At 42.9% G+C, this 14,039-nt stretch overlaps 1 protein-coding gene across 1 annotated transcript in view; it reads right to left on the bottom strand.

Moving 5' to 3' along the window:
* LOC122565403 (calcium/calmodulin-dependent protein kinase type IV-like) overlaps window positions 1-7,748 on the bottom strand; it is a 151,295-nt gene extending 143,547 nt beyond the window's left edge. The window contains exon 1 of the mRNA XM_043721352.2: window positions 7,337-7,748. Coding sequence (XP_043577287.1) covers window positions 7,337-7,458 — 122 coding nt within the window. The 5' untranslated portion in view covers window positions 7,459-7,748. The remainder of the gene's footprint in view (window positions 1-7,336) is intronic.
* Window positions 7,749-14,039: the final 6,291 nt, after the last annotated feature.

The raw sequence follows: 14,039 nt of genomic DNA, 5'->3' as shown, positions 1-14,039 counted from the left end.
CCACATAAACACAGTGGCTACAAGAGCAGGTCAGAGGCTGGGAATACTGCGGCAAGGAATACACCTCCTGACTCAGCAAATCCTGTCCACCATCTACAAGGCACCCCATTGGTGTCATGCACAAGCAACAACTCCCTCCACCACTGACACTCAGTAGCTAAAGTGTGTAAAATCTCCAAAGTGTCTTGCAGAGATTCACTAAAGATCCTCAGACAGCACCTTCCAAACCCACAATTACATCCATCTAGAAGGACAAAGTTAGCAGACATATGGGAACACCACCATCTGCAAGCTCCCCTCTAAGCCACTCAGACTTGGAAATATATTGCCATTCCTTCACTGTCGCTGGTCAAAATTCTGGAATTCCATCCCTAATGGTATTGTGGGTCAACCCACAGCAGATGGGCTGCAGTGGTTCAACAAGGTATCTAACCACCACCCTCTCAAGGGCAACTAGGGACAAGCAATAAATTCTGGCCAGCCAGCGATGCCCACATTCCACAAATAAATTTTTAAAAAACTTTTGACCTGTCTCTTCATTTCCACATTCTGTTCAAAACCTATTTCTTTGTGAATGCTTTTAATCATTTCATCAACTTCTTCTCTTCTCTCTTCCTGTGGAGCAGCTTAGAATATTTTATTGCATTCAGGTGCACTAAGCTGCACTATCTACCTTCTTGTAATCCAATCCAACTGAGTCAAAAACAAGGAATAACTCATCATTAATGTTATTCATAAGACCTTCCTGTGTTCAAGTTGGCAACTGCATTTGTCCAACTTGGGATGTACAATAAATGCTGACCTTGCCAATGATGATCAAAACCCATGAAAGAATTTTAAAAAAAGACAAAATTTCACAAGTAATGCATTGGTTGTAAGGTTGTTTAGCATGTACCAAGGATACAAAGAACACCATATCAATTTGAGATGTCCACATTTTTGTGAGAGATCCACACTTAATTCTTCTTCTCACTTATGGGCTGGTGAGCAAATTTTGGAAATATAAATAGTAGAATTGGTTTGTTTCATCAAAACAACTAAAAAAAAGACTTTTGTGAACAAGCCTCAAATGGGAAGACAAAGTTATTAGATTAGTTGATGAGAAATTTGAATTTCGGAGTGCCTTAACAGGAAACCACTGTTGGTCAGTAAGCTCAGGGAGTGATTAGATTCCCTACAGTGTGGAACCAGACCCTTCGGCCCAACAAGTCCACACCGACCTTCCGAAGAGTAACCCACCCAGACCCATTCCTCTACTCATGCACCTATCACTACGGGCAATTTAGCACGGCCAATTCACCTGACCTGCACACCTTTGGACTGTGGGGGGAAACCGGAGCACCCGGACAAAACCCACGCAGACACGGGGTGAATGTGCAAACTCCACACAGACTGTCGCCAGAGGCTGGATTCGAACACGGGTCCCTGGTACTGTGAAGCAGCAGTGCTAACCACTGAGCCACCATGTGGAACTCTTCCAAGATAGGCCCTGGAACAAGCCGGTTGATTTATGAGGAAGGATTGGACAAACTTGCTTGTTTTCCCCAGAGTTCAGAACAGTAAGGAACGATTTGACTGAAGTTTATAAATTCCTGAATAGTCTTGACAAGATGGACATGCAGAGAATATTTTCCTTTGTGGCTGAGTCCAAAACATGGGGACTCTTTAAAATTAGAGGTCATTGAGTATATATAAGTCAGAGATAGATAGGTTCTTGATTAGTAGGAGGATGAAAGGTTACTGGGAGAAGGCGGGAAAATGTGGTTGAGAAACATATCAGCCATGATTGACTAGTGGAGCAGACCCGATGGACCAAGTGACATAATTTGGCTTCTATATTTCTGGTCTCTTATGCTATTCTTTATTTTTCATGGTTTTTCACTTTCTGTCCTGCTGTCTTCTAAAGATTGCACTAATCTAACTCTAGAGTTGAACCTAACTTCGTACATACATTAATCCTTCAAGGACTTTTAAAATGATTTCAAGCACTCATAGCAGCAAGGCCATACTTTTTATTTCTGCCCCATTCACAGCTGTTAAGTCCAACAATTAAAATAGCTAAAATAGTGAGTCTTTAAAACTGATTTGGACCATTCATCTCTATCTGACAGGCCAAATTGATGGTCAGTGCCATCAAATAGGAATGAAGCAGAGTGAAAGACTGCACCATCTGTGTTTCTGCCAGAGCATTTTCTACCAGGAAATTGAAGGACAACTCCAAAGCATCTTCCAAAAGGTGGCGCTCCAACCTAGCAACTCCAGGATCAGAGTCCATGGAGTTTCTGACTACAAAGAAAGGTATAACTAAAGTGTAACTCTGTGGCAAACTGCAAAAACAAAATGGCAGCAATTTAGAAACTAATGTACTTGACATTTCAATCTAATGCTGTGTTACTACTTGGAAATTGACGGAATAATCCTGAATATGTTAGAACAATGACTGATCAGTTTCAGTCCATTCCTGGCAGACAATCCCCCTCTTGCAGCCAAACCTCCCCTCGCAGCCTCCACCATCACCTTAGCAGAGGAGTGAGATTATCAGCAGCAAATGCAGGAGAACCAGGCTGTGAGTGCAGGAGCAGCTCCTTACAGAGACTGTCACTTCCAATTAAGTGTATTTTGAACACTGTTAGGTTGGCCAGATGGAAAGCCTTATGGTGGACAATCCTTGTATAAATCTATTGTAATTTACTTGTTCTCAATCTTTTTCATTAAAAAAATTCCCTATTGTTGCCAGATTTCTTCCTTTGAACAGATTTTCTCGCTGCCTTTCTGCAGGTTCTCAGAATGGGGTGCAGTTGTCTCTGGAATGGGCATATTATAAGCCTTGCTAATTTTCCACCGAGGGATATACAGATTGAGTTGCTGTAGCATAATTTACCATTGCAACTGAAAAAGTGCATCCAACTTTGTTCCCACCCAATATTCTTAAACATGCATTCGTTCTGGGAGTCACTGAATGGATGTCTAAAATTGGAATCATGTTTGGTTTAATGTATCCCATTCTTCTAAGGACAGTGCCTTTCTCTGTCATCCTGACTCAGACTAATCGACTCAGCATAGGTTGTGAAGGGAACCTAGGATCATAATATGAGAAAAATCACTGCTCGTAAAACTAATTCATGAGAGGTGCAGAAATAAAACACTGTTGGAAAGCATGGCGCTGGAACAAGCACAGTAGGTCAGGCAGCATCCAAGGAGCAGGAGAGTCAACGTTTCAGACATAAGCCCTTCATCAGGATTGTGGAGGGGGGAAGGAGACAGAGAAATAAACAGGGGTGTGGAGATGGGGATGGAGCTGGGGAAAGGTGGGCGGGATGGCAATAGGGGGATAAAAGTAGAAAGTGATTGTGATAGGTTGGTGGGGAGAGTGGAGCGGATAGGTGAGAAGGAAGATGGACAGGTAAGTCAGGTCAAGAGTGCGGTGCCAAGTTGGAGGGTTGGATCTGGGATGAGGTGGGGGGGTAGGGGGATTTGGAAACTGGAGAAGTCAATGTTGATGCCATGTGTTTATAGGGTCCCGAGGCAGATGATGAGGTGCTCTTCCTCCATTTGGTGAGTGGCTTTGATTTGGCGGTGGAGGAGGCCCAGGATTTGCATGTCCTTGGAGGAATGGGAGGAGGAGTTGAAGTGGTTGGTCACAGGTTGGTGGAGCGGGTTGGTACATGCAGACCAGAAATGTTCTCTGAACCTCTCCACGAGTTGGCACTCAGTCTCACCAATGTAGAAGAGACCACATTAAGAGCAGCAGATGCAGGAAATGAGGTTGGAGGGTGTGCTGGAAAATCACTGCTGGATTTGAAATTATCTTTTAGGGCCTTGGATGGATGTGAGGGGGGAGGTGTGCGTGGAGGTTTTGCATCTCGTGTGACCTAACAAGGGAGCCGTGGAGGGAATGATCTGTGCAGAATGCAGATGGGGTAGGGAGGGAAACAAATCTTTGGTGCTGGGGTCTGACTGTAGGTGGCGAAAATGGCGGAGGATAATGTGCTGTACCTGGAAATTTGTGGGGTGGAATATGAGGACTGGGAGAGTTCTATCGTTGTTGCATTTAGGGGGGTAGGATTCAAGGGCGGAGGTGCTGCATGTGGAGGAGATACGATGGAGGCCATTGTTGATCATGGAAGGTGAAATTGCAATCCTTGAAATAGGATGTTTTTTCCTTGGTGAAGTGCCCCCCCCCCCCCATTTATCTGTCAGCTCCCTTCTTTCTCCACATTCCTGATGAAGGGCATATGCCTGAACTGTCAACTCTCCTGCTCCTCGGATGCTGCCTGAACTGCTGTACTTGCTCTAGTGCCACGATTTTCAACTCTGACTCTCCAGCATCTTCAGTCCTCATTTTGTCTCAGAAATAAAGCATGAACTAAATATCATTAACTAGCTAAACATCTCAACCTAATGCTGCCTGCATTGATCTGATAAAGTTACACTCCCCACCAGACTATATAGTAGCTTTGTGATACTGAACCAATGAAAAACAGGAATCGCTAGAGAAACTCAGCAGGTCTGGTTGCATCTGTGGAGAGAAATCAGAGATAATGTTTCACATCCAGTGATCCTTCTTCAGGAGAAACTAGGTTTTTCAAAAATTTTATTTTCGCTTTACGTTACTGTTTATTTTTCTCCAGTCAGCTGCATTTTACAGGTAAGCATTATTTAATCACGAACACTCTAACTTTGTAAAAAAAATCTGTACAATGACCAGTTAGCCACTCTCCATCTACTCGGTCTCATTCTGCTAATAACCATTCCTAAATTGCTGTCAGATTGACATCGCACCAATAGTATAATCGCAACACTTTTGGGTAACACACCCATCTACAAATTGATGAAATTGAGTCCAATTCTGATTTTACATTGCACTCAGTTTTACTCATTATTGAAGTTCCACCTAACATTTTGGGATTTCACCTGGCCAGGTCGATTAAAATTACCCCCAATATATGTTGCCTGATTGGTACAATAAATATAATTGGAGAAAGGTCATACAAATCAGCTCAATGAATAAAGAGATGGCTGTGGCCCATTGCCCTTAAATCTCACTCCAACATTACTACAGCACCTGACCATTACTTAAATGATTGAAGATTATGTTATTTTCACTATTTTAACAGAAAACGCATTTCAAACATTCTTCAGTGTAGAGAAAGAAATACAATAATTACACTCTCTATTTTTATTAAAGAGTCTTGAAAATAGAGCAGCAATTGACATCACACTTGACCTGTTCTTGTTGGACAGTCCCTCAACAGAGTTCACCTTTGATTATGTTTTGTATTCAGTCTCTTGAAACTTCAAATAAAATAAAATCTATTTGAACCACAGATTCCAGTAAAAGGAGACATTTGGTTTAAAATGGCAATGAATGCATCATCTGATCTTAGCGCAGTAGAAAAGTCTCTAAACACCGGGTGAGAAAAAAAGTCTGTAAAAAAATTAAGCATTGAAATTGTAAACAGATATGTAGACACACAGCCACCCAGGAATCACTGGATTACTGTGAAGATCTTACTCATATCTCTGAGCTGTGGGAAATTCTGTTAAGTATATCAAGTGAGATCTTGCCCTCCTTTTCCATTAGAGAAAAAGAATCTCGTTAACATCATAAGCAGTAAAACTGGAATTTGATGGTAGCTTACTGACATATTTCAATTAAAAAGTTAGAACACTGAAATCTAAATTCATTATCACTCCCAAAGCTCAGGCTTCAACTTCAAAATTCAGGTGAACTGCCATACACAACTTACTTTTTAGGGCTAATAACTTTCAGTTATTGCTGAGTGGTCCCTCCAGAAGCTATTTTCCGGGCAACTCAAGAGAAATAGCTGTAGCTTGCAAATAATCTTCACCAAATTATGAGTTCAGGTCTTAAATGGATGCAGGAACTTTTCAATATTAAAATAAGCACTGCACTAATTTCAGAGACCATCACGGTCTGAGAAAAAAGCCTTGACTAATTTTTGCCTACAAAACAGGAGCAACAAGGTTTGAATATGGACACCATTGAAACAGACTGGCCAACATGAAGCAATGGTTTTAAACTTTCCTCTTGGTAATACCTCTTATAACTACTGTCATACTGACCAACCATTGAGTCTTCCTTTCAAATAAAGAACATGGCCCCAGAAAACACTATTGCACTTGCAGGGTTCCCCGAAAATATTGATATATTCTCAGGGTTCCTGCGAATATTGGCACACTCATTAAGATTCCCTTCAATATTCCAGGGACACCTTGCCAAGACCAACTTGCCTCTGCTAACATCATTCGAATCCTAAGAATTTTTGATACCTATAAATAGGTCCAAATTTCCAGTGGCTCTCCATGAATACCAGTATCTCCAGAGCTCCTGCAGTTACATAAAACACTTCTACGGATCCCCTACAAATTTTGGAAGACCAACACCATGCCCCCACACTGTGAATATATGGGGTTTGCCAGGGGTGTCCCATTTCACGAGCATATTTTAAAAAAACACAAAATTTCTAGCCTCCTGTTTAAGTCCTGACACAGTCTCCAGGGGGTTCCCAAAGCCCCAACCTCTGAACAACTGTGAGCCACCAAAAGAATAACAGTGCAATTGTTGTAGAAAGCCTTTTCTTTAACTGCACTGGCAAACAGAAACACATTAGCAACTCAAAGCATTAAGCAGAAAGCAGTGAAACATCAAGCTACAGAGATACCATACAGAAATGGACTAGAATCTGATGATCCAGTGGTCTTTCCCCCACAGTCCCCTGGACCTACAGGTATCAGATACAAAGAAACTAACATACGGAGGAATATTAGAAATTAGAATCAAAATTAGCAAAGACTGTTACAGTTTGCACATTGTGTATGGAACTCTATTGATTTGAATGAGGGTCATGTGTCAAACCTTGTTTCTAACGAGAAACTCTTGATGGGTTTAGCTGAGCATACAATGTTAAAAAAAAGTAAACTTGGCTATATTAACGATTTCCATCACCTTATTTAATCGAGAAAACATTGCTACTGCACATTTGCTTTTCACACTGAATTCAGCTTTTGTAAAACCCTACAATCTATTTTTGTGTGAATAAAGTTTCTTTCGCAACGCTGCAGATGGGAGACTAAGAGGGAAAAATACTATTAGTTTTATGTTTTTTTAAACTCCCGATAAAACGATGCATCTTAAATAACATCTCACAGAGTGTTTTTAATGACTGTAATTAACACAGAAGCAGAGCGATGAATTGTTACGCATTTTGTGACTGCAAGACGAGAGCAGGTCAGACTGCAATCAGTCATCACATGCCACTGCCTGCAGGTACACCCCCACCCATAACAAAATATAGCCTGGAATATACAGTACCTTCCTAATTCCTGTGCCACTGTGTAGTAATCTTCAAAGGCTATCTCTCTGTGGGATCCATCTATCCAGTAATCGCAGCTCGTTCCAGACCTGGAGGCTGGCATGATGATCATGGATATCATATATATTCTTGTGATATTTTCTTCCAATCTTATTTGATGTTCTCTTTTTGGCAATATTAAAAGAAAACTGGTCCTCCAATTCGATTTTATATCTGCAGCACTGTTAATAAGTCAAAGGCAAGTGCCACATGCAATATTCTTTAATGCAAAGACCGACTGGACTGAACAACTACTTGCCCGTTCAAAAAAATCATTCTGTTTTCAAAAGAAGCTTCAAAAAGATACACCTGCCGTCTTTTTTTTTGACACTGCCGAGGCTCTCCGCCCACACGCTGCTGACTGGTGCAATGACGCCCATTGTACGTGGGGTCTAACCTGGAGTCAGCCAATGTTTGGTCAACCCAAATGTCAATCCCTTCGGCTGCTGTGACAACCAGTGCCCGGGAGATGATTGACACTTAGCGCCCACCCAGTGTCCTTAAAGCTGAGGAGTTACAAAAGTGCAATTGCTGGTTTTCTGTTTTCACTCCAGTGTTCCATTTCACGGAACGGAAAATACCTGCTTATGGTACTCATTTCCTCTGATTGTCTGATTCTTGGCAAAAATGTGATTGCAGGACTTGTTCACTGTTCATATTCACTTATGAGAAGTGATGTCGTTTTGCAAAACGGTATATTTTAAGGAAATCTACATCTTGGGGTCACGGTTGTTGAGGAAGTTACACAGAATATAGGTCCCAAAAACAGGTCATTTAGTCTAATCAGCCCATGCCCTTGTGTATGTTCCACTGAAACCTCATCTCTTCCTTCATTAAATCCTTTCACCATTACAGTTCTATTTCCTTTCCTCTCACATGCTTATTTAACTTTCACTTAAATACAGCTACACTATCAGCCTCGACTACTTCCTATGCTCGCAGGTTCTGTATTCTCACCACTCTCTTGGTAAAGAAGGTTCTTCTGAATTTTCTTTTTGATTTCTTGGGCGGGATACTGATGGCCACCGGGTTGTGCTCTCCTCCATCATTGGAGATACTGGGCTGGATTTTCCTGCCACTATGGAGATGGGGTTGGAAGCGAGAGGTTTCCATTATTGGGCTGGATGGGAGTAGCTGAATAAACAGAGCCCCCCAACACATTGCTGCGACTGAGGAGCTTTCCCAGCATCAGGTTGGTGACAGGGTCCACTGCCTCTTCAGAGACAGAAAACCAAGCAGAATGGTTAGTGTCCCACTTGAGGATGATTTAATGATACTGCTGGGCCTTCCCACCAGTGGAGTAATTTTTTCCTGTGTATGGAGACCACCACTTTCCAGGCTGTGGGTTCTTTAGAGCTGGAGACTCTAATCTCTAGTAGTAGCCACTTGGAGGAAAGGCCAAAATCACAGCCATATTCTCATCGAGAGATTTTCTCTCCATCCTAATGTCCCTATCAGCTTCAAGTCCTTAGTGTAGCCCTTCTGTGTAGGATAGCAATAACACTTCAATGGTGAGGTGATCCCTCCGTGATTTCCAATTTCCCTTGGCAGTGCAGATCCCTCCCAATGGAGTTGCTGTTGATCTTATGGAAGCCAGTCGGCACAGAGGCAGCCAATTAGGAGGCTGTTTTCCCAAAGATGAGCCAAGCTCACTGTCACCAAGTGTGGATTTAGGACCCCCATTTTTTCCGGATGTTGAGGTCCCAGACTCTGTGGAAGAAAATCTAACCCATCCTCTCTGTTTATCAAAAGGTTTAATAATTTTAAAGAACCTTTTTAGGGCGTCAATCAGCCTTTGCATGGTAGGAGGAAAGCCTGGTTAATCATCTTTACACCAGGAGTGTTTTTTTTTACAGCCCAAGTTCAAAAATATAATAAAACAGAGGTTTCTAAAATGTAATTGTTGTTGTACATATGCTTTGGTATCACCGTGTCTGCACTGCTGTTCAAATAAAGTGTGGTGTAATCAGCCTGTGGGCGTACTAGCTAAGTAACAGTGAGAATTGCTGGGAGTCTGGAGGCAGAAATCACTGTGCATTTGGCGTGATAATTACACAATGTAACAATTCCTACAGTGCATATTATTCTTGGCTTGAATTTCAGATAGCTTTTTTTTGTAACCCATAATAAAAATTACTTTATTGAGCTTTAAATACAGCAATGTTATCCTTTTTCCTTTTCCCCCTATAAACTATAGTGCAGTGTTCTGCATGGAGCAAACTGCTTCAAACCAGTTGTCTAATTGAAATATTGCCAAGCACTGTTAAGGGAACATCTCCAAATTACTGACTCGGACTGATGTGAAAAATCATCACTTACTGAGGTTCCTTTTATGACTGGTAAATCCTGCAGGTGTGTCTTTTAGATCTAAATTTCTAAATGATCATTTTTTTAAAAAAAGTCACATGACATATGATGTGGGGGTGTCACTATCCAGGCCAGCATTTATTGCCTATCCCTATTTGCCCAGAGGGCAGTTAAGAGTCAGCCAATGCTGTGGGCCTCGAGTCACATGTAAGTCAGACCAGGTAAGGATGGCAGTTTCTTTCCCCAAAGAACATTGGAGTGCCAGGTGGGCTATTCCTGATGATCCAACAATAGTTTCATAGTCATCATTAGACTTCAGATTTTTTTATTGAATTCAAATTCCATCATCTGCTATGGAGGGATTTAAATCTTGGTCGCCAGAACATAACCTAGGTCTCCAGATTAATAGAATAGCAATAATACCATTAGGCATCAGCTGCCCAGGTACAAGGCTACTAGTGTACATGTTTTCATTTGAATAGTCTGATGTTTCTGTCTAATGGTTCCTACCTTTGGAGGGAGGGGGTAGCCTGGAATAAAGGGCTTGTTAAGGTGTTGGCAAAAGTGAGGACTGCAGATGCTGGAGATTAGAGTCAAGATTAGAGTGGTGCTGAAAATGCACAGCAGGTCAGGCAGCATCTGAGGAGCAGGAAAATCGATGTTTCGGGCAGGAATGGGCACTCCTGCCTGAAACATCAATTTTCCTGCTCCTCGGATGCTGCCTGACTTGCTGTGCATTTCCAGCACCACTCTAATCTTGTTAAGGTGTTGACCAAGTGGTAGGTAGTGCTACACATCAATTATTCTTTTGGCAGAAATTTCCAAATTGTAATTTAAATTGTACTATTATTTATTAACAGTGTCCTTTTGAGAGGATTGCTTGATATTGTCCTGCTGGCTTAAGTTTGTTTTTTCAGCTGTACTGTGATGGAACAGACATCGAGCAAAGTCGAGATATTTCCACACTGGGAAAAAAGGCAACGATTCTATCATTACTTTGTAAAAAACATCTTAATAATAAGTCATTTGCTACGATCAGTACAAACCCCCTAACTAAAATTCATATCAAGAATAATAATAATCAAATAAATGTCTCACAATTTCGGTATTGTAAATATACACCATAAATGATAAACCAAACTAATAAGGGATGAATTGCTGTTGTTATGACTCACTGGAGTTTTAAGCTGGAAATTGATTGCCATGACTTCCAGTGTCATCACAAAAGTTAAAGATTTTATAAAGTATGCCAGGTTCCCCGATTTATCTGATTGTCAGACCAAGGTTGATAGAAAGCACATGCCAGGTTTCTATACTGAACAAAAATTACTTTGAATTAGAATTACCATCCCTACAATGTGGAAACAGGCCCTTCAGCCCAACAAGGCCACACCAATCCTCCGAAGAGTAACCCACCCAGACCCATTCCCCCACCCTATATTTACCCCTTACTAATCTACGTAACCTACACATCCCTGAACACTATGAGCAATTTAGCATGACCAATTCACCAAACCTGCACTTAGAGTCATAGAGTCATAGAGATGTACAGCACGGAAACAGACGTGGGAGGAAACCGGAGCACCCAGAGGAAACCCATGCAGACTAAGGGAGAATGTGCAAACTCCACACAGACAATCGCCCGAGGCTGGAATCCAACCCTTATCCCTGGCACTGTGAGGCAGCAGTGCTAACCACTGTATTACAAATAATTAGATTTTAACTGCAGATAAACAGTTATAAACTGTTGGCATATACCATTTCTAACTAAAACTCTAATCCCTTTATAAACTCCCCCTTACATACACACATGCAGACAGACCAACAACAAAGAAAATTGGTTATGGCAGAGAGAAAGAACTGGAACAAAAACAGTTCAATAGCCTTTGTTCCAGGTTCTGTGGCTGAGATGGCTCTTTTGAGTCTTCAAATGGCTAGCACATTGCTTTGTAGCCGTTTTCTTCAGGAGCTTCCATTGGTTGGCAAGAGATACAAAGTGGATGGTTCACTTAAGAAAAGGTCTCTAACTTATCAGTTAAATTAAAGGGCGCTTTTAAAGGGGGAAAAAACCTACCCAGGTAAGCAGTTAGTGTAAGCTTACCTGGGTAGGTTTTTTCCCCCTTTAAAAGCGCGAAGGAGAGGAACCCGAGGCACTACACGGGTAGTGCCTCCCACCCACCCTCCTCCTCTAACCTAATAATAACACCTGTTGTGGTAAGTAGGTAAGTGCTGAATTTTGCTTGTTGTATTCTTTAGACCCAGTTTTTTTAAAAAATAAAAGTTAGCTTTAGAGGGATGACAGTGAAGGCAGTGCAATGTTCCTCCTGCAACATGTATGAGGTGAGGGATGCCATCGACGTCCCTGCCGATTACACTTGCAGGAAGTGCACCCATCTCCAGCTCCTCCAAGACCGTGTTAGGGAACTGGAGCTGGAGTTGGATGAACTTCGGATCATTCGGGAGGCAGAGGGGGTCATAGATCAGAGTTATAGGGAAGTAGTAACTCCAAAGATGGCAGATAGATGGGTGACAGTGAGGGGGACTGGGAGGAAGCAGCCAGTGCAGGGACCCCCTGCGGCCGTTCCCCTCAAGAACAAGTATACCGTTTTGGATACTTGTGGGGGGGATGACTTACCAGGGGTAAGTAACGGGGCTCAGGTCTCTGGCACGGAGCCTGTCCCCGTTACTCAGAAGGGAAGGGTGAAGAAGAGCAGAGCAGTAGTAATTGGGGACTCGATAGTTCGGGGCACAGATAGGCGGTTTTGTGGGAACGAGAGAGACTCACGTTTGGTATGTTGCCTCCCAGGTGCAAGGGTACGTGATGTCTCTGATCGCGTTTTCCGGGTCCTGGAGGGGGAGGGGGAGCAGCCCGAAGTCGTGGTCCATATTGGCACCAACGACATAGGTAGGAGGAGTGCCGAGGATGTTAGACAGGCTTTCAGGGAGCTAGGTTGGAAGCTCAGAGTTAGAACGAACAGAGTTGTTGTCTCTGGTTTGTTACCCGTGCCACGTGATAGAGATTCGAGGAATAGGGAAAGAGAACACTTAAATGCGTGGCTACAGGGATGGTGCAGGAGGGAGGGATTCCGGTTTTTGGATAACTGGGGTTCTTTCTGGGGACGGTGGGACCTCTATAAACAGGATGGTCTACACCTGAACCTGAGGGGCACCAGTATCCTTGGGGGGAGGTTTGCTAGTGCTCTTGGGGGGGGGTTTAAACTAACTCTGCAGGGGCATGGGAACCCAGATTGTAGCTTCAGGGTGCAGGGCCTGGAGTGTAGGGAGGTTAGGAACATGGCATCAATTTCCAAGGAGGGTGCCTGTAAACAGGAAAGTGGCTTGAAGTGTGTATACTTCAATGCAAGAAGTATACGATATAAGGTAGGTGAACTTGCAGCGTGGGTTGGTACCTGGGACTTCGATGTTGTGGCTATTACGGAGACATGGCTAGAACAGGGACAGGATTGGCTGTTGCAGGTTCCAGGTTTTAAATGTTTTAGTAGGGTCAGAGGTGGGGGTAAAAGAGGGGGAGGTGTGGCATTGCTTGTCAAAGATAGTATTACAGTGGTGGAAAGGACGATGGATGAGGACTTGCCATCTGAGGTAGTTTGGGCTGAGGTTAGGAATAGGAAAGGTGAGGTCACCCTGTTAGGAGTCTTTTACAGGCCTCCTAATAGTCCTAGAATCATTGAAGAAAGGATAGGGAAGGTGATTCAGGAGATGAGTGACAGTAATAGGGTGGTTGTTATGGGGGACTTTAACTTTCCTGATATTGATTGGGAAAGCTATAGCTCAAGTTCGTTAGATGGGTCAGTGTTTGTTCAATGTGTGCAGGAGAGTTTCCTGACACAATATGTAGACAGGCCAACAAGAGGTGAGGCCATACTGGATTTGGTTCTGGGTAACGAACCAGGCCAGGTGTTAGAATTAGAGGTAGGTGAGCACTTTGGGGATAGTGACCATAATTCGGTGATTTTTACTCTCGTGATGGAGAGGGATAAGCGTGTACTACAGGGCAAGAGTTATAGCTGGGGTCAGGGAAATTATGATGCGGTGAGGCATGACTTAGGATGCGTGGCTTGGAAAAGTAGACTCCAAGGCAAGAGTGTAAATGATATGTGGAGCTTGTTCAAGGAGCAACTATTGAGTGTCCTTGATAATTATGTACCTGTCAGGCAGGGAGGAAAGGGTCGTGTGAGGGAGCCGTGGTTTAATAAGGAATTGGAATCCCTTGTTAAATGGAAGAGGGCGGCCTATCTCAAGATGAGACGTGAAGGTTCAATTGGGGCGATTGAGAGTTATAGGGTAGCCAGGAAGGACCTGAAGAGAGAGCTAAGAGCAGCAAGGAGGGGACAT

This window comes from Chiloscyllium plagiosum, unplaced genomic scaffold, assembly GCF_037043375.1.
Source record: "Chiloscyllium plagiosum isolate Xiang-an unplaced genomic scaffold, Cpla_swu_hap1 HiC_scaffold_28, whole genome shotgun sequence".
Classification (NCBI taxonomy): Eukaryota; Metazoa; Chordata; class Chondrichthyes; order Orectolobiformes; family Hemiscylliidae; genus Chiloscyllium; species Chiloscyllium plagiosum.
Note: the sequence above shows the minus strand (reverse complement) of the source record. Positions and strands in the feature narration are given on the sequence as shown.